At 41.5% G+C, this 26,022-nt stretch overlaps 1 protein-coding gene across 23 annotated transcripts in view; it reads right to left on the bottom strand.

Annotated features, from left to right (window-relative positions):
* Positions 1-26,022, bottom strand: part of MAPKAP1 (MAPK associated protein 1) — a 270,012-nt gene that overhangs the window by 72,245 nt on the left and 171,745 nt on the right. Inside the window, exon 8 of one of the 23 annotated variants that reach the window (XM_064291431.1) lies at positions 14,221-18,148. The exons of 21 other annotated variants lie outside the window; for them this stretch is intronic. In XM_064291431.1, the coding sequence (XP_064147501.1) occupies positions 18,111-18,148 (38 nt within the window). In that variant the 3' untranslated portion in view covers positions 14,221-18,110. Of the gene's footprint in view, positions 1-14,220; positions 18,149-22,304; positions 24,392-26,022 lie in introns of those variants that run through there. One more of the 23 variants, XM_064291432.1, reaches the window with a different exon arrangement.

Raw genomic sequence — 26,022 nt, 5'->3', positions numbered from 1 at the left:
GAATTGGAGGGGACCGGTGGCAGGGAGACCAGTTAGAAGCAAATGGTGCCAAGCCTTGCCTGCTCAATGGAAGGGACAGCTGAATCCCAACTTCCTCACTGAGCCAAAGCATCACTGACAAGCTGACAGTGTTAGTATCAGAGCTCAGACCCAACATCAGCTATTCCAAAACGTTTGCACTTAGCATTAGCTCCATTGCTCATAACTCTTCCTCTAGGGGCTACTATAATCATTTTCTGCTTGATCTTAATATACGTACTGAACTATATTTAAGTGATAACCACTGTAGCTTATACCCCCTCTGAGGCTCGGACTGGATAATTTGGAATTTAAATAATAAAAAAAGGAACAAGCAGACATGACAATAAGGTCACACTTTAGCTTCCTCTGAGCCAATACACAATTTGCTCTCAGTGAAACAGCCAAATATAATCAAGTTAAATACAATTCCTATTACAAAAGAAGAAAGACCAGGGCTGTTCCAATAAACCAATTCTCCTGCCTAGTTAAACTGCAAAACCTTCAGGAAAGGTTTTGAAAGCATGACCCATCAGTTCTAATTTTTAAAACTTATCCTTTCAGTCAAGACTAGAAAAAGGCCCATTCTAACTTTTATCTTTACTACAAAGTGCTGTTATCTTGGCCTGATGTCAGGAGCTCTATCTCTCTTTCTGCTGACAAGCAGAGACGAGAAAGATAAGATTGGAAACGAATCTCACTTCTCTGAGTAAATAAATAATCAATACTCATCTAAATGTAAATGAGAAGGTAGCCCCCTCTGATAACAGCACTCTTATCAGAGAGCCAATTTTCTTCAGACATTTGGCCTCAACCAAATCACCATCATTCAGCCCCAGCCTAATGGCAAAAAATCGTAACTAAATTGAACCGATCACCAGAGATCAACTAAGTTTGGCCCTGGCCACTTCAGGTTCAAATGTTTGGGAATGCAATTTTGCCCCCATTAACTTTCTTTCTTTCTTTTTTTTTTATTTAGCTTAAAACAACAGAAATTTATTCTCTCACAGTCCTGGAGGGTAGCAGCCTGAAATCAAGGTGTCAACTGAGCCATGCTCCCTCTTAAAACGCTAGGGAAAGAATCTGTTCCATGCCTCTCTTCAAGCTTCTGCGGGGAAATCCTTTGAGTTCCTTGCCTTGTAGATGCTCACTCCAATCTCTGCCTCTGTCTTCACACAGCATTCTCCTCCACGTGTCTCTGCGTCTCCTCTCTTCTTATAAGGACACCAGTCAGACTGGCTTTACAGCCCACTATAATCCAGTATGAGCTCACCTTAACTTAAATAATTACATCTGCAAAAACTATATTTCCAAATAAGGTCATATTCTGAGGCTCCAGGTGGGCAAGAGTTTTGGGGGGGGGGGGACTATTCAACTCTACACATACCTTCATAGCTAAGGTTCTTAATAAAACAGCAAATTTAAAAAAATTAATATTTACATAGTTTTAAAGTATTAATTTCAGAAAAAAATCAAAATCTTGTTGAAATTTTTAATATTTATTTTACAGTTAAGTAATATAGAAAAGAAATCAAGTAGGAGAACAGAACCATGATATTTTTAGCACTTATCAACCCAATACGGGCAGGTCTCATGGATGATATCACCTATTTATTTTTTAAACATTTATTATGTTCCAGGTGAAAGTTTACACAGCAAAATTGTTTCCCATTCAACAATTCAGACACAAATTGTTCCCTGACATTGGCTGCTATCCCTGCACTGTTGTCAGCATTCTCCCCATTTTCACCCTGCCTTCCCTTTTCCATCTCTACAGTTTCCCTGCCCCTCCCTGCCTTCTCATCTTTGCTTTTGGGCAAATGTTACCTGTTTGATCTCATATAGTTGGTTGTTCTAAGGAGCACATTCCTCATGGTGTTACTGCTTATTTTACAGGCCAATCTATTATTTAGCTGAAAGGTGACCTCCAGGAGTGGCTTCAGTTCCAGATTAAAAAGGTGTGTCTTCGGGTGGCGATAGTCTCAGGGCTCTACCAGTCTGTATCAGTCCAGTACGCAAGACGGGTCTTTTATATGAATTTGAGTTTTGTTCTACATTTTTCTTCCATTCTAACCAAGACCTTCTATTGTGTCCCTGGTCAGACCATTGGTAGTGGTATAGCCTAGCACCATCTAGTTCTTCTGGTCTCAGGCTAGAGGAGGCTGTGGTTCCTGTGGGCCATTAGTCCTATGGACTAATTGCTTCCTTGAGTCTTTGGTTTCCTTTACTCTCCTTTGCTTCAGATGGGAAGAGACCAATAGTTGCATCTTAGATGACCGCTTGCAACTTTTAAGACCCCAGATGCTACTCACCAAACTAGGATGTAGAACATTATCTTTATGAACTGTATTATGCCAATTGACCTACACGTTCCCCCAGACTATGGTCCTTAGCATTCAGGCCCAGTAACTCGGTCCCACGAGGTGTCTGGATATGTCTAAGAAGTTTCCATAACTGTGCCCCCTATGTGCTCTATTATATATATGACTACACATGCAGCACATACAAATATGTACCATATTTTTATGCAAATAGCCCATGCCTTCTATGTCTGTTTGCCAACCTCGCCCTTCCCCTGCAAGGTATATTTTTGTAAGTGTGGCCGTGCCATTGTTTTTAATATGTTGCCATAAGAAAATTAGCATAGTGTGCTTACAAAAATACCTCCTGGGGGAGGGCATGGTCAAGGGGTCACTTTGTGCAATAAACAAACCCCAACCAGGGGGCCAGACTGGAGGATGACAAGGAGTGGGAAACACAGTCATCATCACATTAAACCCTAAAACTGTGAAGGGAAGGTTGCTTCTGTGGGGTAGGTGACAGCACTTCTTCCTCTTATCTAAGGCTTGGCTGAAACTGAGAAGGTATTTGCCTGATGATGATGATTAAAGTTTATTAAAACCATGTAAATAAAGAAAAAGATATTAAAAAGCTACCGTAGCTAGAAATAATCTAAGGTTGAAATGAACAATTTCCTTCAACTAATTTGTATCATACTAAAAAAAAAAAACAAAAAAAACTGACCCAGCAGTGTTCCACTGACCTGATTTTACTAAAATAAGATGCCGTCTATAAGACAAATTACTTTAAAACCACTGCACTGGAGTTTCCATTTCTTTGCTGCAAGACTTTCAAATCACTGCTGATGAGTGTATTGGGGAAATTATGACCATTATTGATAGGACAGCAAAACCACTTTTACACAGCAGTCTTCAAGTCGACAGAAAGCTTGTGCTGGACCATTAATGAAGGTGTCAGCTAGAATCAGAGATTAAAGGCAAAGGCTGGGAAAGGCCTAATTTTTAGAGCATGATAAGGATAACAGACACACAGAAGAGGCTCTTCACCCTTTTAGGAAATGTGTAGAGCTTAAACAAGGACGAGCTGAGAAACAGGCTGCTCTGCCTATGATTAGGGAAAGGAAATAGTTCTTTTCTGTCTGACCCTGGAGTTCTGAGAGCACAGGCTCTCACCAATATCAGCTCCAAATCTTTATCAGCCAAAGGAAGATGTGCCTGGTGTGAGACAGAACTACTCAAAGTTCTACAATCTCTGCTCCTGCTGTGAGCATCTGATACTAGAAGGTGGTCTGGTACTGGTTAGAGCATGGGCTTTGGAGTCAGAAAGATCTGAATTAAAATGTTGGCCCTATTACAAGTTGTGTAACAACAGGCAAGTTACTTGATTTAAACTTTCATGGAGTAATTGTAAAGATTATGCTCAACACAATGCTTGACACATAATAAGCACTCAATAAATATCGGTTATTATACTGCTATGTAAATGTGACAAAATCATTTGTCCTTTTTGACAAATAAACCAAATATTGCTTCATTCTCAGACTGTAATAATAACCACAGTGACTGACATTAAGGACCTTCCTGGCCCTGAAACAAAGCACTTTACATGCATTAGCTCTCTGAATCCTTATAAGGGCTTTTTTTTTTTTTTAAGAAGGTAGGCCCAATTATGGTCCCAATTTTACAGAGTGGTTTAAGTCACTTGCCCGTGATGAGGCCAGGACAAAAATCAAGGTGTGTCTTGATTCGAAAGCCTGTGTCTTAACCACTCTGTTAGCTATATCCCATAAAGGGCATTATAGGTTTTGATCTTTGGGTTAAAAAAAAGAAGTGTAAGGTTGAGATGATTTATCAGTTCCAAAAGGAGTAAAGATGTTGGGTGGGGAGACCTGGCAGCAGTGATGAGGGAGTGGGTAGTTGGTTTTGAGGGGGTAAAAAGCATGCATCCACCAGTCCTCACAGCAGGCACCTATATGATGAGCATTTACAAGTAAGCACCAGCTGTTTGCCCTGATTCTTTTCTTGGGGGTGGGGGGGGGATGTGTCTTTTTCTAAGTTAAATGATTTACAGAGTTACTGCCTCAATCCACAGTTCTGAAACTGTGATATCTTTAGGGTTTAACTATACCTATTTCTAGTCTTGTTACAACTTTTTTATTGCGATAGAAAACATTTACTGGAAATATGTTACTGCTATTACCAGGTCATAAAATAAAAAGAAAAATAGTTTATGTATTGCCATCATTTCCAATCATCAATCAGAAAGTGCCAACAGGAGGAAAGGAAAGGGCGTACAGCTGAGATTTCCTTCTTTGTGTAGGAGAAAAAGCAGGAGCACCATAATTCTTTAGAACAAATTTCTTCTTGAACATCCAGCCTCACAGACAGGCGCTGGGAGGAGGAAGAAGGCACACCTTCTGGTACATCCCCTCCTCTGCAGCTTTCCCTGGTCCCTGTTAGAATTGAGAGCTCTTTCATTCCAATTTCCGGGGGCCTTTATTTCTATCAGTATATTTAGCATGGTCAGTTAAGGCATTTGTGTCAATTTGGCCTGCCTCCCCACCTCCCCATCCCTCTACCCCATTATCAGGGTGCTCTTTGGAGACCTGTGTGGGATATGTGGCTTTTAAAAAAAATCTCAACTCAGTATCCCCAGTGCTTCACTACAAAAACAGTCTCGTTGTAGGTGTTCAGTAATCACTGTTAAACAGAATGACTTCAACAAGGTGGCATTAAAATTGAACGACTTTAACCCAACAATCCCACTTTTAGCAATCTATCAGGTTGAGTAGAAAGATCAATGTTCAATGATGTTCACTGTAGCACTGTTTTAATATTAAAAAAAAAAAAAAAGTATATAACCTTAGTGCTCATCAGTAAAAAATAAACCCATTAAATAAATTACAGTTTATCTGTATACTGGGATGTTATATTGCTGTTAACAAAAAAAAAGAGACAAGGAAATATTTTTATGATTCATTATTAAATTTAAAAAGATCTAGAATATGTAGAATATGCTCCATTTTAATAAAGTAAAACCCCAGCTATATATGTATATTTGTTGAAAACACACATACACATTCTCTCTCTCTGGAAGGAGCTGAGTCAAACTGTTCTGATGGCTACACTGTTAACTAGAATTACCTCTGGGGTGTAAGATGGGGTGGCAGTGGATAAGAAGCCTTTTTTACTTCATGGATTGCTATTTTGTTTGGATTTTTTGACAATGGGCATATACATTGGAATTACTTTCTCATTTAAAAACCTAATTTTAAGAGATTATTATCAGAGATTATTCCAACTAGTATAGATTAAGGACTGTGGCCTCTTATTTTACCTGACTCCTTACAGGTCATGCAGGCTCAGCGGCTGCTGGGGAGACATCTAAGCAGTTGGGGAACCAGGAACTAAAATGGGATAGAGCCTGTTCAAGGGTTCCTGAGGCCTAGGGTTCAGCCACGGGCTGGACCCCAGAGGCTCTCAGAGCTGCTCAAAGGAGCTGGGCAGCAAAGATGAAGAGAAATGGAGTGTCTGAGGCCATTTACAAAAGGAGCCCACAACTACAGACCGAGGGTCAGAATTCCCATCTGCTGCCGTGTCACTCCAGTCTGGACAACTACAGATGCCTGCCCTCCTCATGGATTCTAGATGGCACTGTGAAAAACAAAGGGCGGTCTCAAACTATATCTCTGGCTACTTAACTCCCTTTAAGGCAGTCTTGATGCCTTTACTAGCCTCTGAGACAAAAGGTTGTGTGTCAGTAACCCACCCCTGCAGCCTGGGGAAAAGGGAAGGTCTGGATTTGACCCCTGTCCTAAACTCATTTTTGTGTGTTTGTGTAGGGAGAGTGCTCTGCAGCTTCTGCTGACCCCAACATATCTGAGATGGCATGGTAAAACGGTTACAGGATAGCTTGGGTTTGAATTTTCAGTTCTACCAATTATTAGCTACATGACCCTGGGGGTGTTATTTAACCTTTTGGTGCCTTCGTTTCCCATCTGTAAAAGAATAACAACATCACCTGCCTCAAAGGGTTGTTCTAAGGATTCAGTGAGTTAGTACAGGTAAAAAGTACGGGAACAATGCCTGGCCCACAGTTTGCACTGAATAGTTTCAGCTGCTTGGTCCATAACACCTGGACTGCTGTTTCCACTTTCCAAGGGGCACTCTTAGAGAGATCTTTAGTTCTTCTGCAGGGGCTAGAGCCTCTAGAGGTCTGCCACACTGGTTTCATCTCCCTCTTCTTCCTATCTCCCACCTAGTGATATAACCCGAAACAAACCAACCCCATTCCGCCTCTTAGACATCCTGTAAGACAGAGCAGAACTGCTCCAGAGGGCTTACAAGGCTGTAATCTTTACAGAAGCAGGCTGTCACATCTTTCTCCCATAAAGTGGCTGGTGGGTTTGAACTGCCTACTTTTTGGTTAGCAGCTAAGTGCTTAACTGCTGCACCACCAGGGTTCCTTACCTAATGATATACAAACCAAACCAAACCCACTGCTGTTGAGTCGATTCTTACTCATAGCGACCCTACAGGACAGAGTAGAACTGCCCATAGAGTTTCCAAGGAGCGTCTGGTGGATTCAAACTGGTTAGCAGCTGTGGCACTTAACCGCTACGTCACCAGGGTTTCCCCTAATGAAATAGTAACTCGGAAATGCCCTCCTAACTATGCTGTTTCAAACCTCTGTGTCTTTGCTCATACCAGTCCCTCATTCTGGAACATCCTTCCCTCCACTTCACTTCTCTAGTCCATGGTCTCTTCTACTTGAGAAGTCAAAACTCGCTCAGATGTCACTGCCCCTGGACTTCCCTATACAATCGACACTAAAATGATCTCTACACTAAAAAGACCTCTGTCTTCCTTACTAGCTGTAAGCAACTTGAGGATGGAGAGCACATTTTAGCATCTCTACATTCTTAGGACAGCCTCAGCACACAGGTATATTTGGTGACTAAAATTCAGCCTCGGCTAATATCTTACACTGGGTTCTCCAGAGAAGCAAAACCAGTTAAGTGTGTGTGTATGTATGTATGTGTGTGTGTGTGTGTATATATATATATATATACACACACACACAGAGAGAGAGAGAGAGAGAAACATTTATGTCAAGGAAATGGCTCACACAGTTGTAGAGGCTGGCAAGTCCCAAGTCCTTGGGTCTGGTGTCAGGCTGGAGGCTTCTCTTGACTCATGTAGCTACAGGGGCTGATAAACCCAAGATCAGCAGGTCAGAAAGCAAGCTGCTGACTCATGGGCTGTGGAGGCCAATGAATCCCAAGATTGGCAGGCAATATGTCAGGCTGCTGGCTCAAGTTCCAAGAACCGGAGGTCAAATGATGACAAGCCAGATACAGGACCCACAGCAAGCAAAAGCCAGCAAGCTTTGCCAGAATGTCAACATATGATTAGATGCAGGCCATACCCTCAAGGAAACTCTCCTTACAACTGACTGGCTGATCACATCATGGAGGTAATTATATCATAAAATGGAAGATAACTACATCATTAGGTAACTGCCAAACCACTGAGAATTGTGGCCCAGGCAAGTTGAACACACAACCTTAACCATCACAGCAACCATCCTGACCACCTCCTGCTCGAAAGCAGACTTGGAGCTCCATCTCCATGTGACTTCAAACATCCCCACTGTTTGGAAACTCCCAATAGTGACCCAACTCTGGTTTCTTTGAAGATGGATTGAACAAATGTGATTTAAGCTGACTCGCCCCATGGCTTTGAACAGTGGCTGAAGAATGGAAAATCACCACTGTCAGGGGCCAGCCCTGCTTCTCTATCAGTTCTGGTTCCCCTCACCCAGGCCACAGCTGCTTGCCTCAATGGCTTTGTACCCAGAAATGCTTAAGTTCCAGCATATAGGCCTGAACGGAACCCACTCAACGTCAGAACGGAAAGACATAAGGCACAAACAAAAACTTAAAACTTAGAGAAGTCTGGAAGCTACTGGAAAGGATCTTCCTACATGCCATCCCAGGCAGAGAGCTTGCTGGAAGGAGCAGGCAATTCACTACCATGAGGAATGCTAATAGTCCACGTCCTGTCACTATCCAGACACTGCGAATGCACTGCCCTTTGGAGAAAGGAGGCCTGATAGTACTTGTTAAAAAGAAGTAGTTTTTTCTCCTTCAAAACCAAATATCACTTGTTAGAGAGGACAGAAACCTTTAACACTGTCCCTAAGCATCCAATTTTTCAATCCAATCTGTTTCTCTTTACTTGAGTCACTGTGACATTACCAAATTTTACATATAGTTATCTGTTGCTCTGTAAAGAAATACAGATGGTTTTTGTGGAAATAAACAGTCATTTATTTTAAACAATTGTAAAATAGTTTATGGAAACCAGTAGGGTAATGCATTCAAATAAATGCCAAAACTGGTTGATGGGGAGCCAGGGTGCTAAATCACACTGCTGAGGAATTCAGCTGCGGGGAACAGATAGTAAATCCAGAGTGACAGAATTTCCCGTGATGGCAAAGGTTTCTGACATCCAGTCCAGTACTCAAAAACCACAGCAGTTCAAACCCATTTTCCTTAACACAGCCTTGACAGCTAGTGAATTAGTGAATTTAGTCACAAGCACCTAAGGACAAAAACAAAAGAAACAAACAAAAAGGAGACTTCATTTGTCTGCAGCCTTTTCTGAGCTACAAAAAAGCAGTGACTCCAACTCTAGTCAATGGTAAGAGTAGGGCCAGCTGTTTTCAATAGTCAGACTTTGTTATGATACAGTGGAATCTGAACACTTTGATTTGAATCTGCTTGGGTAAACCACATCCTCTCTAAACCTCATTCTCCCCCTCTGCATCTACTTGACGGGGCTTTGAGCGGATTCAGTGAGATACTGGCAGTGAAAGCGTCTATAAACAGCTAAGTGTCAGAGACCCTTGTGGAAGGGGTTCCAGCCCTGGGTGAGATCATAGCCTGCAGGGCCTCTAAGGGGCTTCTACCAACTCTCTAGGGAAGCATCACTGGCAATGAATAGCTTCAGCTTGCTTTTGTAGGAAAAGACAGAACTCCAAGCACCTTTTTGCTTCTAATTTTACAGAACTACCAACTATCAACTTACTATACATTCCCTTCTCAAAAACACCTTTTGCCTTATAACTGGGTTTCCAAAATGACATCACCATTCTCCCACGGAATTAACTCAGTAATTTCTCAAACATTTACTAAACTCCTCCCACGTGCCAGGCCCTGCATTAGGCACTATAGATGCAAAGATGAATAAAATTCTGATCCTGGCCTCTAAGGACTCGTAGTAGTGAACAAAGAACTCACCGAGTCTGGAATACTTCTCTAATTCTGTCTTCCTCCTTGTTGATATTAAGTCAGCTCCCAAGTTACGCAGACTCTACCCACTTAATAAGTCTTCCCTGCATCCCTGGTGCCACAATGGTTAAGAACTATGGTGAGCCACAGCCACTAACCAAAACGGTGGAACTTCGAATCTACCAGCTATTCCTTTGAAACGCTATGGGACAGTTCTACTCTGTCCTATAGGGTCACTGTGAGTCGGAATTGACTTGATGGCAATGGGTTTGTTTTTCTGTTTGTATTCCTTATCATCCAGCCCACAGTAATGGTCTCCCAACCAGTCTCTTGGTCTTCAGCCTTCCATTCTCCATTCAGCTATCAGAAGATGCTTTTTAGAGTCATGTTCTGAAGGTTATCACTTCCATGCTCAAATCCTTTTATAACTCTCCCCAGGGCCTACCAAATTACATGTAAACTCCTTATCTATTCTCAGGACCTTCTACCCATCTTAATGTCTTATCCACCTATGATGCAGTTTAACTAGTCTCCTTGCTGTTTGGTGCGTACACTTCATGGTCTCCTACCTCCATACCATTGCTTGTGCCATTCCCTTCACCCAGACGGCTTGTTCCTCCAGTCTGTCAAAATCACATCCCTCCTTTACTGCTATTCCCTTAAATCTTATCTGGCCTCTGCAACCATTTTTGCTTTTTCTCCTTTTGACGTCCATGGTATCGGACCCTATAGATTCCCAGACTGGCATCACTTAACACTCCCCTCACCTGCAGGCTCTCCTCCAAGGCAAGAATTTCTGCAATTCCAGGCCAATCAAAAACAAGGCTTCCTTTCTCCTAATCTGACCTTGGCCTCCATGTCTCATTCAGGTAATTTTTCTTGCTTCTGGTGCATCCCTGCCCAGAATCTGCTCCAGGCCTGGTGCTCTGCTAGGTTCTCAGTGTGTCTCTCTGGAAATCCTCCTCTAAGCCCCGATGCCACCTATTTGCCTGGATTTTCTTATCCATAAATTATACATTTAATTTATGTGAATTCAACTATACTTACTCTGGAAAAATGGGAGGAGGGGGAAGAGGGGGAAACATAACCAAGAAAACAATTCAAATAGTTTAGAGAACTCCCCTTGCCATGACTTTCAGTGACTTAATGAGTCCCAGAAAGAGTGCGTATGAAACGGCAGTCTTATTCATCTTTGCAACTACAGAATTTGGTAAATGTTTGATGAATGACTAATTGATTTAATTGGGTAGATGTTGGTATCTTGATTTTCTAGCCCCCTTTATACTGTGAGGGCCCTTTTGTGCTGAGTTTGATTTCAGATACATATTTTTAATTTTCATCTGTTCTAATTTTAGAAAAAGTGCTTGCTGTGCTGAACTGAATGAGGAAAATTACAGGATGCTGGCCACTGACAGGCATTTTTAAAAGAATTTCTTCTAGAGGTAATTAGGACAATGCATTTTCGCTCTCCTGTTGCCTTTGTGACCTAACCGTGCATAGGACACCAAGAAAGCCAGTTCCTGAAGACTCGAATCTGACTTAAGGCGACTCCCACGTGTATCAGAGTAGAACTGTGCTTCATAGGGTTTTCAATGGCTGATTTTTTGGAAGTAAAGTCTTCTGGGAGGACTAGAACTTTCAGCTCTCTGTATTGCTGCCCCTGTATGCTGAACATAATTTGCACCCTGGTCCTTGCTGCCCGGACCTGTAGATCCCCCTGAATCCTTGTGGATCCCTGATGCTGAGCAACCATCTGCCCTGCTCCCTGTTTTGGGGGCCAGACCTTTCAGGTATCAGCTCTACCTGCCAACTGTACCTCTGCCCACCATTGGAGAATCAAAGTCCAGGTTCCAGCCCCTCTCTGCCTGTCCCATCTTCCCTCTAATAACCACCACACCAACTGGGGCTGTTTGAAGTCAAGACACAAGCCTTGGTTAGTGCTTTTTTTATTGCCAGTACCTTGCCTGGCCTCGTAATAGCCATTTGGGTTTTGCCTCAATACATTTTACTAAACTGATAGGACTTTAACGGTAGGGTTCAAATCCCAGCTCCACCAAGCTTTAAGACCTTGGGAAATTACTTAAGCGGTCTAAGCTTTATTTTCTCATCTCTAAGTTGGGAATGATAATCATTTCTAACTCACACAGTTATTGTATAGATTAAAAGAAATAATAACACAGATAGAGGACTTAGCCTGGCACATAGTAAGTACTCAACAAATGATAGTTATTTATTATTATATTAATACAATTTTGCCCATTTCACAATGTTCAACTCTGAATCTATCAAACAGATAAGCTCAATTATAGATCCTGTTTTATTTCAAGCCAATTAGAAGATAAACAATTCATTCGGCATCCTGTTGCTTTATTAAATAGTTGAATATAACCTGAGGAATCTTACTAAGAATTGTGATTTATAATCCAAGATTTTAAAATATGCATCCCCTTGTGCTAAACAAACGAAACAAAAAACAATGGGAAAAAATGGCAGAAGAGGATTCCTGGCTGCCAGCCATTTTCCTTTCTGGGAGTTTTCCTTCTTGTTACATCTATTATCTGAGAGCTGGGCTGCCCTGCTGGCTTTCCATTTGCCTTGCTAGTAACAGTAAATCCAGCAGCTTCCACTGCAGCTCCTGTCTCCTTCAGCTGATTCCCAGGCCAATCAGCATTTCCTCTCTGCTCATGTCAGACATTCCCTGGGAAGTCCTGCTGAAGAGAAAATTTATGACAAAAGTTTCTCCTGCTTCTAACCCTTCTGTACACTGTGCCCCAGATGCGGCGTGCTCTAGAGCAACGTGAGGTCATTCCTACATGTGCACTTCTATGTTCTCACTGATGCTTTGCTGCTCTGACAAGGGGCCTCGGACCCCTGGAAAAGCTCATATGAGCAGCTGGGCAGACAGATGCACACATTCTGGGCTGTGCCCAATGTGGACTAAATTTGAGCTGGGTTACTTAGCAGCTAGAGTCTACTGAATGACTCCATTGAACTATGACACAAAGCAGTCATACTCATAAAAAACAAAGTGTTAGATCACAAAATTTTGAGTTTGACGGAGTCTCATAACAGTGAAATTGAAGGGAGAGGACAGGACTAATTACTGAACGCTTTGTGTTTTACACAGATCTTAATTTAATTCTCACAACAGTGCTATGAAGAAGACACTATTATTATTCCATCTATAGATGAAGAAAATGACATCCAAACAGGCTAAGAAACTCACCAAAGAGCTAGAAAAAGCCAGGCAGGTACTTCTTGGACCTAGGTCTTAACCTCTACAGCTAAGACTATCAACCAGCAGCCCGTGATCTAGTTATGACTTTATTTTACTGAGAAGGAGACTAAAGCAAGGAGCTCAGAGAGGCGAAGTCACTTGCCCAAGGTCACCCAACTAGCAAAGGCAGAGCCAGCTTTAAGCCAAAAGGGGAAGCACAACCTCCTGAACCACAACAGACACCCCCTGAAATAAATCCTCCAAGGGCTGCAGAGGAGGCGAGAGCATAGATTCAGGCTTTCCAGGGACAATGGAGTAGAACTCCACAATCTCTTCAGCCTGAGAGAAGAGAACAATGGCTGTCTGCCTGCTCAGACTCCTGGCAGAAGCAACGGTGGTGCAGTAGCCACCGCCAGACCCTTACAGAGCATATGTTCTTGGCACAGAAGGGTCTCATCACACAGTTTTCATTTTAAGTAAGTTCAAGCCTTTTGGGAAGTCTACATTCTAGCTCTGTGGGCTTTTCTATGACCTCTTCTCTACCTCTCCACAGAAGTTAGATGATATACTTAACCAGATTAGTAGATCCCATAACTAATTTTTGTCCCAATTTAAAAAAAAGAATGTCAAAATGTACATGTGACAGCTGTCTGGGACTCTAATGTTATGGAAAAGCAGCTGTTTTCATTTATATTTGAGGTATTAGTCATTCTTAGAACGGGACAGAGTACTCAGCTAATAACTTGTGTTTTAACCTACGGAAAATACGGGTCACAGAGACAAAATGTTGGCAAAATTACAATGTAACAGTTACAGTTACATAACATTTTAGTCTTAAAAGGTTTGGAAATGTTTATAATAGGAAGTAACTATTTAATAGTGATGTTCTCATAGAAAACTGACATTGAACACGATAAAATGGATTGTGGCTTTTAGGAGAAAGGAAGTTTCCAAACAGATTTAAAAGTAAGAAAATGAAAGAGAAATCTTTCTAAGCCCTAGAATTTGAAAGTAAGTTGTTTTCTTCTTATAAACTTTAAAATTATTTTTATTTTTATCAAAATAACATGCACACACACACACACACACAAAAACAAACCCATTTCCACAGAGTCGATTCTGACTCATAGCGACCCTACAGGACAGGGTAGCACTACCCCACAGAGTTTCCAAGGACTGCCTGGTAGATCTGAACTGCTGACCTTTTGGTTAGCAGGCGTAGCACTTAACCACTATGCCACCAGGGTTTCCAATAACATGCACATGTAGTTTTAAAAGTAAATACTACTACAAACCCTATAATGAAGGAGAGTAAGTCCCTGCTCCAATCCTGAGTCCTGCTCCTCACAGACATTTGCAACTTTTTGGGCTACTTTTTCTGGTATTTACTGTCATTTTTTTTTTTATGTATTCTTATTTAGCTATTTTTAAGATTATATCGATACGAGACAGTATCTATTAACTTCCTGCTATGGAAGATGAGGATTTAGTATGTTCTCTCTCTCTTGTTCACACATTCCCTCTGCAAAGTGAGTTTGCCTTAATTCTTTTCTTCTGTAATACAGTGTACGTAGAAGCTTCTTCCTGCTGGGTACCCTTATTTGACTACTGATGTTTAAAATGTCTGTTTCTGATATACTCCTCTGGCTCCTCAAGGACTTATTAGAGATCCATATCGTTAAGGGGACCTGGGAGGCAACACTAATTTCGACTGATGTGCACTGCGCCTTCATTTTTAGGACATTTACATTCAATGATTTAATTCTCCGAGGAAGTTTGATCTCCAATAATCGAAGGGTAGTGAATCCATTCCTGAAAAGAAAGTGGGTGGCCTCTAGCCCAGGCTGGCAGAGAGCAAAGCAGTTGTGGGCTGCACACTGGCTTTCACTGCTCCTCCCTAGTTCATTCTACAAAATGTATCAGCAACCAAATCCTGGCCAGGTACAGTGCTAGATCGGGTGTAAACAAAAAGGAACCAGTTCTTCTCCACAGTGGCTTTCATTTTACTCAAATTAAAGCTCAACATCCTTCTCTCAAACACTCTCCCAAAGTAAAAGGAGGCCCTCATCCTTTTCCTTTGCAAGGTATTCACCAATGTTTGGCAAGATTAGTACACTAGGAACTTACTGGGGACAGGTCCAAAGTGCCTCTGACACAAGACAGAGTGGGTGAAGGACACTGTTCTCTCTAGCAGATTCCACAGCTAAGATATGGCCTGTCCCTCTTAACTTCCACCGTTGATTCTGATGGAGTAACTCAGTGCTTATCAACTCATCAAGCCCTTGCTGCCCAGTTGTTTCTCTTTGCATCAGGGAAGGGTGCTGGTAGCCAATTAGGGGATGCATGAAACAACCTGCTAAAGTGAAGTCAGATAACGCCCAGCAGCCTGGGGGCAAGAGAGGCTCCATTCAGGAGGGGAACTCACCAAACCGGGAACTCAAGAAAGTCCTTTCTTCAGGAAATGGAAGGACTTATAAAAGATAGAAGAAAGAATTTGTCCAGGAGCAGTCTCCACTTCCTTCCCTCTCTCCTGAGAGAGGTTTTCAGGTGTGAGATTACTGGGGTGAGGTGTTCTGAGAAATGTTGGTCTCTGGGGTTCCCTGGGGCTCTCAAGATCCTCTTTTGGGTGACCTGGGCTTGGGTGCAGCACAGGGGGAGAGAAGCTGGGTGTTAGTTTCTCAGCATAGAGTACAGTGTTTAAGAGAGAGAGGCAAAAGGGCCTGGAGATTTTCTTTTCAGGTTGCATGCCTAGCTCCCCAGGAAGTGAACAATGAAGACTTAGGCCATGCTTGACATGGCCAGAGCCTCCTCTGCAACTGCTGAATTTCAGCAGAACCTGAGCATGGTGAGCCGAGCAACAGGAAGTAATAGGAAATTCTGCTCTCATCAGTAGGACCCATCATAGTGAGCACAGCAAAGACTGACTAGCGTCAAAAATTAAGGTCCCTAGGTGGTACAAACAGTTTCCACTTGGCTGGTAACTAAAAGGTTGGGGGTTCAAACCCACCAGCAGCACTGTGGAAGAAACAGGCCTGACTGTTTCCATAAAGATCACAGCCAATAAAAACGTAGAGCAGCTCTATTCTGTAACATATGGGGCCTCCTGAGTCACAAGTCAACGATAAAAATAAAACAGTATTATCACCCTGCCCCCCCCCCGCCCCCAGCCAGGTGAGTTAAGTAGATATGTGAAATAAAGATCTGAAGGTTCTCATTAAACAGAAGTCTTACTAAAAGCTTCTTGCTGACACCAAAAAACTTATCTTGTAAGGGACTCCGGGGGGAAGTTTGCCTATGGGAATGATCTGAGACATGAATGTTGTGAAGGAAAGTACGAAAACCAGAATTCCAAATGATAACCTTGGAAGTTTGCTTTTCTAAGCTTCACATACGAGATTTTCCAGCTATACTTATTAACGAGAGCTGCATATGACCCCAAATGCTTCCTAACGGGCCGCAGTAACATTCCTCCAATGATTCAATGCTCCGGGAGGACCAGAAGATTTCCTATTACTCAGTTCAGTGAAAACCTGAGAGGAAAGTCCTCATCGCATTAATTTTAGCCTGCATCACCTCTTGAACATAAGGTACACCATATGTCCAGACATCATATTCAAAGCATGAATTCCTTTCATTTGCTTTAAAATCTCACTAAAAAGCATAGAGGAACCTTCTAATTCTGGCTACCAGCTTGTAAGGAAGAAATCTTGGTTTTTCAGACTCATGCGCTGTTCAACAAATACTTGTAAGGTCCCCTACCATGTCTAGTGAAGAAGAAAAATGGCTTACCAGATAATTACAGCTGAGGGGGTGGAAGAGTGGAGAAAGGGAGGTACAAAACACTGCTGCCTGCCTGGGGTCTCTGGAGAGGGGCCAGGTATGGAAGGCAGCAGGTTGGCCCACTGGGGCAGGCACGGGGAGAAAGAGACCCAAAGGCCATATATCCCTGACGACATGAACTAGGGAGGCAATGAACAGTGAAAATGTTAAGTGGAAAGGGAGGCAAAAGGGGCTGGAGGATGGGAACTGGATTCAGAGCCTGACCCGGAGGCAGGATTCAAGACATAGAGCCTAGAAGATGTCCTAGGGCAACCACATGAAAAGAGGAGGGACTCTTTTATGAAGAGATGGTAGCAGGGGCCCAGCAAGCAGCAGAACCAGATTCAGACCTGGGAAACACAGTAAGACATAAGAAGAGCTGAATGAGATTGTGATGGGGAGGGACAGAGATGATGAAGGGCTTGGTTTAAGAGCATGGTAGGCAATAATGGAGTGACCCAAGAGAACTGCATTTTAGAAGGCAGACTCTGTAGACATGTGGATTTAAAGTAGGAGATATCACCCTGTTTTATTTTCTTTGTAGTGTTTATCCCTATCACATGTATCACACTCATCTGTTTACTTTTTACTGACCATTTCCCCCACTAGAATGAGAACTCTCTGAGAGCAGGCACTTGTCATTCTTATTCACTCCCTGCAGCTTGGTAGAAATTGCACAAATATTTATTAAATGATGAATTTGGTTTTAGGTGTTTCAGAGATCTGCATGACCCTCAGGAGTTTGTAGACTTTAATCTTGCTTTCTCTTAAATTACATTGTTCTAAGAAATGTAGCATGCCAAAAACAAACAAAAAAACGGAAAGCTAGGGTTTTGTTATGATTTGATATAACTATGATTATGTGGTGACAGTTTTGGGGAAGATTGAGGAGTTGCAAGAGACCACCTAGCATCTTTTACAGCACTTAGGCTTTAATTACATCTCACTGACTTCCTGTTTGAAAAACTGGTTTGATGACACAGTAGAACCCACACACCTAGCTGACTGCCATGCTGTGATTAGCAGCTAAGTAACAAGAAAGGTAAATGCTGATATTTCCTCTACTCAGACCTGCCTCTCAGTGCTAATCTAATGCCATTTTCCTTAGTTTAAGTCATCTTTGTCTCTGGACATTATTATCATTGCAAGGCAGAAAAAGAAATAACCCTGACTAGCTATTTCTTCTTTCCCTACTTAATGTATTTAAAACTGTTGCAGACACACAGTCAAAAGTACCATTATTTGTAATTTACTCCAAAAAGGAATAACTCTTTATGGAAAGCTGTTAACTGAAATTGTTAAAAATCGCTTAAGTTGTTTATTTGGGAAAACAGCTCCAACGTCAGGCATTTGAAAGCAGTAAAATAGAAGTTTGGTATTTCAGGTCCTCTGGATGATCTCGAAGAAGTCTTCTGTGCTGCGATAATTCTTCTGAAGTGGTGGTTTTTCATGGAAATTAGCTCAAATCAGTCTTGGTGAAGGAAGGGTTTTTCTTCCAGCTGTAACAGGATAAGCACACAGATAGCCTGCCTGAAGAAAGAGGACCTTCTGCTTCCCGTGGGGGAGACCAAGGCTCTTCAAGGAGGGTGCAGAGAGATAGGGGGCAGCACTCCAAATCTCTCGTCTATAACTTCTGTATTAATTCACTCAAATATGATACTGATGTTAAGTACATTTACTCTTTTTAATGTCTTCTGAGAGGAACCAACAGGCTCTGTGAGCTACTCAACTATTAATAGAACTTTTTTTTAAATCACTTGTAAACATGCTTGTTACAGGAAATTATAGTTTGTTAACTTTATCTCTAGGATCTTTGATATAAGAAATTAAATCTGCTGATATAAGCTATATGATTTGTGAGCTTCGTGATCATCAGCCCTGGTGGCACAGTGGTTAAGACCTTAGCTGCTAACCAAAAGGTCGGTAGCTCGAATCCACCAGCTGTTCCTTCAAAACCCTATGGGGGCAGTTCTGTGCTGCCTATAGGGTTGCTATGAATAGGAATTGACTGGATGGCAACGGATTTGGTTTTCTAGGTTCATATACAGGGTATGGGTTTTCTTGTTAGTAAAAAATCATTAGAATTGACTCTCTGGATCTAGTTTTCTCCTTGTTCAAAGTAAGAGTGCTTTCAGCAGATTCAAATCCAAGCATAACTGAAAGTTTCATTCTTCCACAGAGCTTAATTCGTTGGAAAACAAAAGGCAGGCAGAGGCCAAGTCTTATGTGTAGAAAAGGAAGAAAACCAAACACTGAGGAGAAGGGTTATACGGTGTGCTTATGTGGTAGTAGGAAACTCTGGTGGCATTGTGGTTAAGAGCTACAGCTGGTAACCAAGAGGCCGTCAGTTCAAATCCGCCAGGTGCTCCTTGGAAACTCTATGGGGTAGTGAGTCAGAATTTACTTGACAGCAGTGGGTTTTTTTTATGTGGTAGTGGCAACCGGGATAGTGGCTGCTGACATCCACCGAGCACTTACTAAGGGTTTTGCATGCATTCAGTCAAAACAACAACCTTGTAAGGAAGGTATTATTTCCAGAAGAGATAACTGAGAAGCAGTTAACTTGCTGAACTTCACAGCCTGTGTGAAAGGTACAGCTGGGGTTGGTATGTGGGCAGGTTTGGTTCCAAAGCCTGTGCCCTTTCTATTGAATCATACTGCCAGCCACAACCAAAGAAGGAGCATTTAGTGTTTCTAAGGAGAAAAGTGTACCCACCTTTAATGAGCTGTGGACACTGTATTCTTATCTATCAGGAAGAAGTGTGGGACAGCAGTTAGGGACACAACCTTTGGAGTCAGGCACCTAGGTTTGAGTCCTAGCTTCCCCACTTACTAGTTGTGTGACCTTAGACAAGTCTTGCATCCTCTCTGAGCTTTAGTTTTCTCATTTACAAAATGAAAGAAACAACCAATTCAAATAGTTGTTGTAAGGATTAAGATAATAGAAGAAAAAAAAAAGCATCTGGCAGATTGCCTGGCAAATTTTAAGTATTCAATAAGCGGTAACAATTATTATTATATCTGTAACTGTTTTTTTTTTTGAACTGTATATACTATTTAAAACTATAGGTCGACTGAAGAAACCGCGACCTCCAAGATGTTATTTAGCACACAAAGTAATGAAAGATAAATTATGCTACAAAAAAGGAAAAGAAGATTAGTGTTTTCTATGCCACGAGGATATTTATTTGTAATTTCAGAAATTCATTATTATGAATTACATATCCTTAATTTTTGTGAGTTCTTTCCCACTATGAAAAATTTTAAACCACAGAAGAGTTGAAAGAACTGTACACTTAAAACCCATGTATCCACCACCTATATCTTACAATTAACATTGTACTATATTTGTTTTAAGGAGCCCTGGTGGCATAGTGGTTAAGTGCTCAGCTACTCAACGAAAGGTCAGCGGTTCAAACTCATCAGTTGCTCTGCTGGAGAAAGATGTGGCAGTCTGATTCCATAAATGTTGCAGCCTTGGAAACCCTATGGGGCAGTTCTACTCTGCCCTACAGGGTCTCTCTGAGTTGGAATGGACTTGACAACACACAACAACCTGTTTTACCATACATCTATGCATCTCTATCAATCAATCTTTTTTTAAAAAATACATTCAAAAGAAAGAAGCACACATCAGTACATGCACCCCCTAACACTTCAGCATGCATATCATTAACTGAGAGTTTAATATTTAAGATTTTGAAGTTTTTAGGTAAAATTCACATACAATGATATGCACAAGTCTTAAAAGCACTAATCAATAGTTCTGACAAACACATACACCTGTGTGACACAAACCTTTATTAAAATATAAACCATGGCCTTTATTCTAGCAAGTTCCCTCATCTACGTAACATTTTAAATGAGGAAGCTATGATGTAGGGAAAAATATTGCACTCAAGAATCAAGGTACCTGGGTTCAAATTCCGTCTATATCACGTATTAGCAACACACTAAAGATACACACACACACACATACACACTGTGTGTGTATGTGTGTGTGTGTGTATCTTTAGTTTTCTCAACCATAAAAAAGATATAATTTCCACCTCACAAGGTCTTTTGTAAAGGTTAAATGCAAAAATACTTAGCATATGGTAAGTGTTGGGCAGACGTAACCAAATAGAATCCATTGCCTTGGTACTATCGCTCTGTTCTCCCCGTCCCCCACCCCAACACACAACCTAAGGATGTTGCCTTCAAAAAGAAAATGGTGAGGACAAAAAAACAGTTAAATGAGAGACCGGGGAGAAAAGGTATTTCTCTGCATAGGCAGTCCTCTCCCAATTTATCCACTCTGACTTCAGCTAATTAAACATCTGTCTCAACAGTCTCCTAAGCAAATTAGTCATCCCCACTTTGTGACACTGATTGTTAGTTGCAGGCTTTTCCCCACTTGCTACCATTCCCATAAACTTCTAGGAGTTTACTCACCAGGCACATGGCAAGGAATGATGCAGGGTCCCCATTAACCCCCTACAGTTGCCCTTGGTGCCAGTGCTATTCATAATGTTGCCAGGCATGCCCTTAGATGTGCCTCCCCAAAATAAACCTGTTAAGGACTGGCAACTTTTTTGGTCTATATTTCTAATTTCCAGATTATGATACATTTTCTAAGTGCTATGTAAATGTAAAAGAAGCTAAAATAGAGCATTTAACAGAAAATCTATTTTTTAAACTAGTTTTGATGAGAAAGCAGGTAACATATGGTCTCTAATGAAGTAAATTGGAGACTAGTGAATTACCAGTTAGCTATGTCCGTACCCATAAACAAAAGCTTTGCTGGTGACTGACGGCCCAGTAGAAAAACATGTGAAATGGCGTGGCCTGGATTTGCGCCCTTCTTTATATTTTTTCTTTTTTTTTTTATATACCGGGGAGTGTGTGTGAGAGGGGATGGGAGTGGGAGAATGGTATGGGCCACAGGGCACATTCAAAGAATAGTTTTCTAATAAAAAACAAAAATAAACACTTTTCCGAAATTAGACTTCCTCTCAATCCCTCTTTCCACCAAAAGAACTGACTTAAGAACTTTTTTATAAAGATAAATGGCTAATAAACTTATTTTAAAATGCTTAACTACACTAAAGACCCAGAAATGAAAATGGAAATGACAACATACTAATTGCTAACCATCAGTTCAAGAAAAATTAAACACTGAAAACATCCAGTGTTGAGGAGGGTGTGGGGAAAGAGGCGCTTTCATATACTCCTGGAGTGTCAAAGAATGAGTTTAAACTTTCTGAACAGTAATTTGGATTTCTTAACATTTTAAATAAGCAAAGCTTCTGACAAGCAATCCTGTATTTAAAATCTAGCACAAATGTGCAATGAATATTCACACAAGATTGCTGCATGTTCTGTAATTTTGTGATACTGATAATTTGGAAGTAATCTAAATGTCCATCAGTAGAGGGCTGGTTAAATAAATTTAACTCGGAAGGTAAAAATAGTGATCACTCATATATAAGAAATGTTTGTTAACATTATTGAATGAAAGAATCAAATGCAAAACTGCATATATCATTTTTTAAAAACTCTTTATACATACACATTTTTCATGAGTTCATTTAACAAACATTTATTGAGTACCTTCTATTTGACAGGCACCCTATTAGGTGCACAGTGATCAAAAAAAAAAAAAAAAAAAAGCACACTGCTCTCATGCAACCTCTAGCCTATATGAATATCTGTATGTGTATGGGGGGGTGGTGGGAATCAAAGGATTTATACCAAAGAAGGTTAGAGGAAGCTTTCACTTTTTACTTCAGGGACGTTTATGATGTCTCAATTTTTTTCAACGAGTACTTAATTTTATTAAAAAAAATTCTTTAAAAGTCTTTTACCACTACCTTGTTTTGATATTAACTCCAGGAGATCTGACAGCAGCTCCAAGCTATTTCAATTCTCCCTAAACTGCATATTCAGCTCAAATAAATGAAATCAGACTTCACCAAGGTGTCCGTCCTCTGTTTCCTAAACTAAGCACCATCCACTTCTCTCCATGCCTTAGTTCAGGGCTCTATCATCTGCTGGACAGATTCTCTCAAGAGCCTCATCACTGGTCTCTCTGGTTCCTCTTTTACGGCCTTTAATCCATTTTTACACTTTTAATCTATTTTTACAACACAAACGGTGTGTTTTCTAAAAGAAATTCTAATTATATTGCTCTCCTTTCAGTGGTTCTTCTCTGCCATCCGAATAAAGGTCAAACTCAACATAGTTTACAAACATGACCTGGCCCCAAATGACCACTCAACCTCATTGTGCCCCACCCTCCCAACTCCTACTCTACTGCACTATTATACCGAGGGTGTGCTTTTTCCAGAAGGCACCAAGCTCTCTCTTTTCGTTCCCTCAGCTTAAACTCTCTCCCATCCTTCTATACCTGGTCAGTTTCTGTTCATCCTCAAGTCTCACTCAGCTAATTTGTGCAGGGTAGTTTTCCTGACTTGCTAAGATTAGACTAGCCCTCCCCCCACCCCCCAAAAGTGCACCTAGGCCCTATACTTACTTCCACTCATACATGCACTGTATTTTAACTGTCTGTTTATCTATCTTCCCAACTAAACAGCAAACTCCTCAAGGGCAATGACCATTTCTTGGTCTCTACAAAATCCCTAGTGTCTACACAGTGCTTGCTACATAACAGGCTCTCAATACATGAATATACCTCCTCTTCTAGTTTTGAGTACAGTATCAGGCCTCCAGAGATCTGGCCCCTGTCTATCTTCTGCAGTTTGCCCTCTGCTCATTTCCTGTTCCAACGATTCAGAACTAATGTTCTGTGACTACGTCTCAAAACATGTTGTTCCCTCTGCCTGGAATGTTCTTCCCTCCACCTACCCATCTGTCAAAGTTTGAATCAATCTTCAAAAAGCCATTATCAAAATCATTTACTCCAGAAAGCTTTTTCTGACCTCCTTGACTACCTTCACAAGGGGAAGGAGAATCATGATCAGCATTAGCAGCCCAAGACTGGTTCATAGGAAGCGCCTCCTCTCTTCAACCTTTTTACTAACTCTGACACCAGCTATCCCCTCCCACCGCACTTTCTACTTCTCTGCTGGGTTTGACAATTTATTGTAAATAGCCACACAGAACTCAAACACAATAGTCATAATTATGGAGTTTAGTCATAATTATGGGGTTTATTAGGGAAGTAACAGGTTACAATTCAGGATCAGAAACCACTCAGCATACACTTCTTCAGTCAGGATAGCTTCTTCTTAGCCATGCTCGCAGGCAGGCCTCTACCTAGCCTTCGGCCTCTCAGCCCCTTGACCTGGCTTCTGCCCTGCTCAGGCAAGTGTTGCAAAGCTCTTTAGGTCTACCAGTAAGTGCCAGGGATACCCTACTCCACCAGTAAACCTCGGCCCAAAGGCGCTCAGCTTTCTAGCTCCATTAGTCAGCAAGCCTAGCGCTGCCAAGTGCCCAGAGGCACCTCGCTCTGCCACAAGCTTCCTGCCTGAAGGCACTCAACCTTCTTGATCCATGGGCTGGGAAGCCTCCTGCACCATCTCCTGCCAGTTTCCTGGTTCTGCTGCGTCTGCTGCCGCCATTTCCCTGCCACTGCTTCTTGCCATCTCTTGTCGTCTCCAGGGATATTGCTTCTGTCTCTTGGGTCTAGGAGATTCTCAGTGCAGGGATCCTAGGTTCAAAGGATGTACTCCACACCTAGACTTTTTTCTTGGTGGTAGTGAGGTCCCCTCTTTCTGCCTCTGGAATGGATCACTTTAAGCCTAGTGGGATGGCAAAACTGATCAATCCCCTCATTAGGGTTCCATATATCTTATTTGCATGGTTCCACCCCCACAAGCATGCCACGCACCTTATTTGTATTATTAGCAAGCTGTTCAATCCCCTTGGTGGGCCACAAGCCCTTTATTTGCACAGTCCTACCCAATCTTTTGGTGGGAGTTACAAGGCCACGGTGAGAAAGGCCATATAAAAGCAATTCATTGTACTCTAGGTGCATATACACTTTTTTTTTTTTTTACTTTTTAACATTTCTAAACTCAGAATGCACCTTGCAATAAATATAAACATTTGATGTACTAGCGTTTTTATTTTTTCCTGGAAAACTATTATTAAATTAATGGTGCTCTAAAATTAGTCCCTAATGGACCCAGGGAAAAATCAGTCTTCTGATTCCAAATTGTGTGTACCTCCCATACTACCACATAAAAAAAAAAAAACATAGCCTCTCAGAAGTGTACATCTTTTCTCTTTCTTTCATTCTGCTTCTTCTTTAATCTATTCTTTGACTGCTCCAGATGGAGTGCATGAATAGATCTGGTGATGGAAAAGGAACTACCGAAAGATTAGCGGCTAGTAGGAAGAGTAAGTGCTGGTCAAACAGTTCTGGCAAGTGATATAGTTCCAGCTTTTCTGATGCGGCAGTTACGAGAGCTCGTAACACCCTTCTAAAATAATTGGCTCTCTAAAGTGGTTCCGCAAGATTTTTGCTTGACATAAATTCTCTAAATTTCCAGGCTTTCTGGATAAAATAGTTGACTGCAATGCCATCTTTAACATGCTCCGCTATATACTCAAGAAGATCCATCAGGAGTCTCAGAGCATTCCAGACAGAGGGAGGCTCGGGTGAAACGGAACAAGATAAAAGAGGCAGGGAAAGGAGGCAAGAAGGAATATTTGACTTGGAGCTTCTTGCCTGGGGCACTTCTGAGTTATACATTTAAGCACCTGGTGGCTTCAAACTGCCCACCTTTTGGTTAGCAGTCATAACTCTCAACCACTACGCCACCAGGGTTTCCTTAAATACCATAAAAAACCTGCTGCCGTCGAGTCGATTCTGACTCATAATGACCGTATAGCACAGAGCAGAACTGCCCCACGGAGTTTCCAAGGAGTGCCTGGTGGATTCAAACGGCAGACTTTTTGGTTAGCAGCTGTTGCACTTAACCACTACGCCACCAGGGTTTCCTTTAATACCACAGCAGCCCTAATTTACTATACCAGTTTCCTGCTGGGTCACTGGGTGCTAAGAATCAGGTCTTTCTTATTCAGCCCCACACGAGTTGCATCAGCACGATTATTTATTCTTTCATGAGGAGAACTTTTCTGCAGAAATTACTGCATTTTGGACAAAGAGCATCTAAACAATTCTATTTATCTTTCTTTTTTTTTTTTTTTTTAAAGGATTATCTAAGACAACTAAGGAAAGCACATGTCTATGTCTCTGGATCACAAATTCTATTTTCATAGAAGAAAGGTTACTGGATTGCCTATGTTTATAATTACACATGAAGCAGGAGCCTGTTTTCCTCTCAACCTTACAGCCAGAGGTTCTCCAGCTTACGTCAGCCTTTGGAGAGCATTTCAGATTACAAGAGTGTTAAAAATTCTACTT

This window comes from Loxodonta africana, chromosome 9 (genome assembly GCF_030014295.1).
Source record: "Loxodonta africana isolate mLoxAfr1 chromosome 9, mLoxAfr1.hap2, whole genome shotgun sequence".
Lineage (NCBI taxonomy): Eukaryota > Metazoa > Chordata > Mammalia > Proboscidea > Elephantidae > Loxodonta > Loxodonta africana.
The sequence above is the reverse complement of the archived record's forward strand: the minus strand, read 5'-3'. Positions and strand labels throughout refer to the sequence as shown.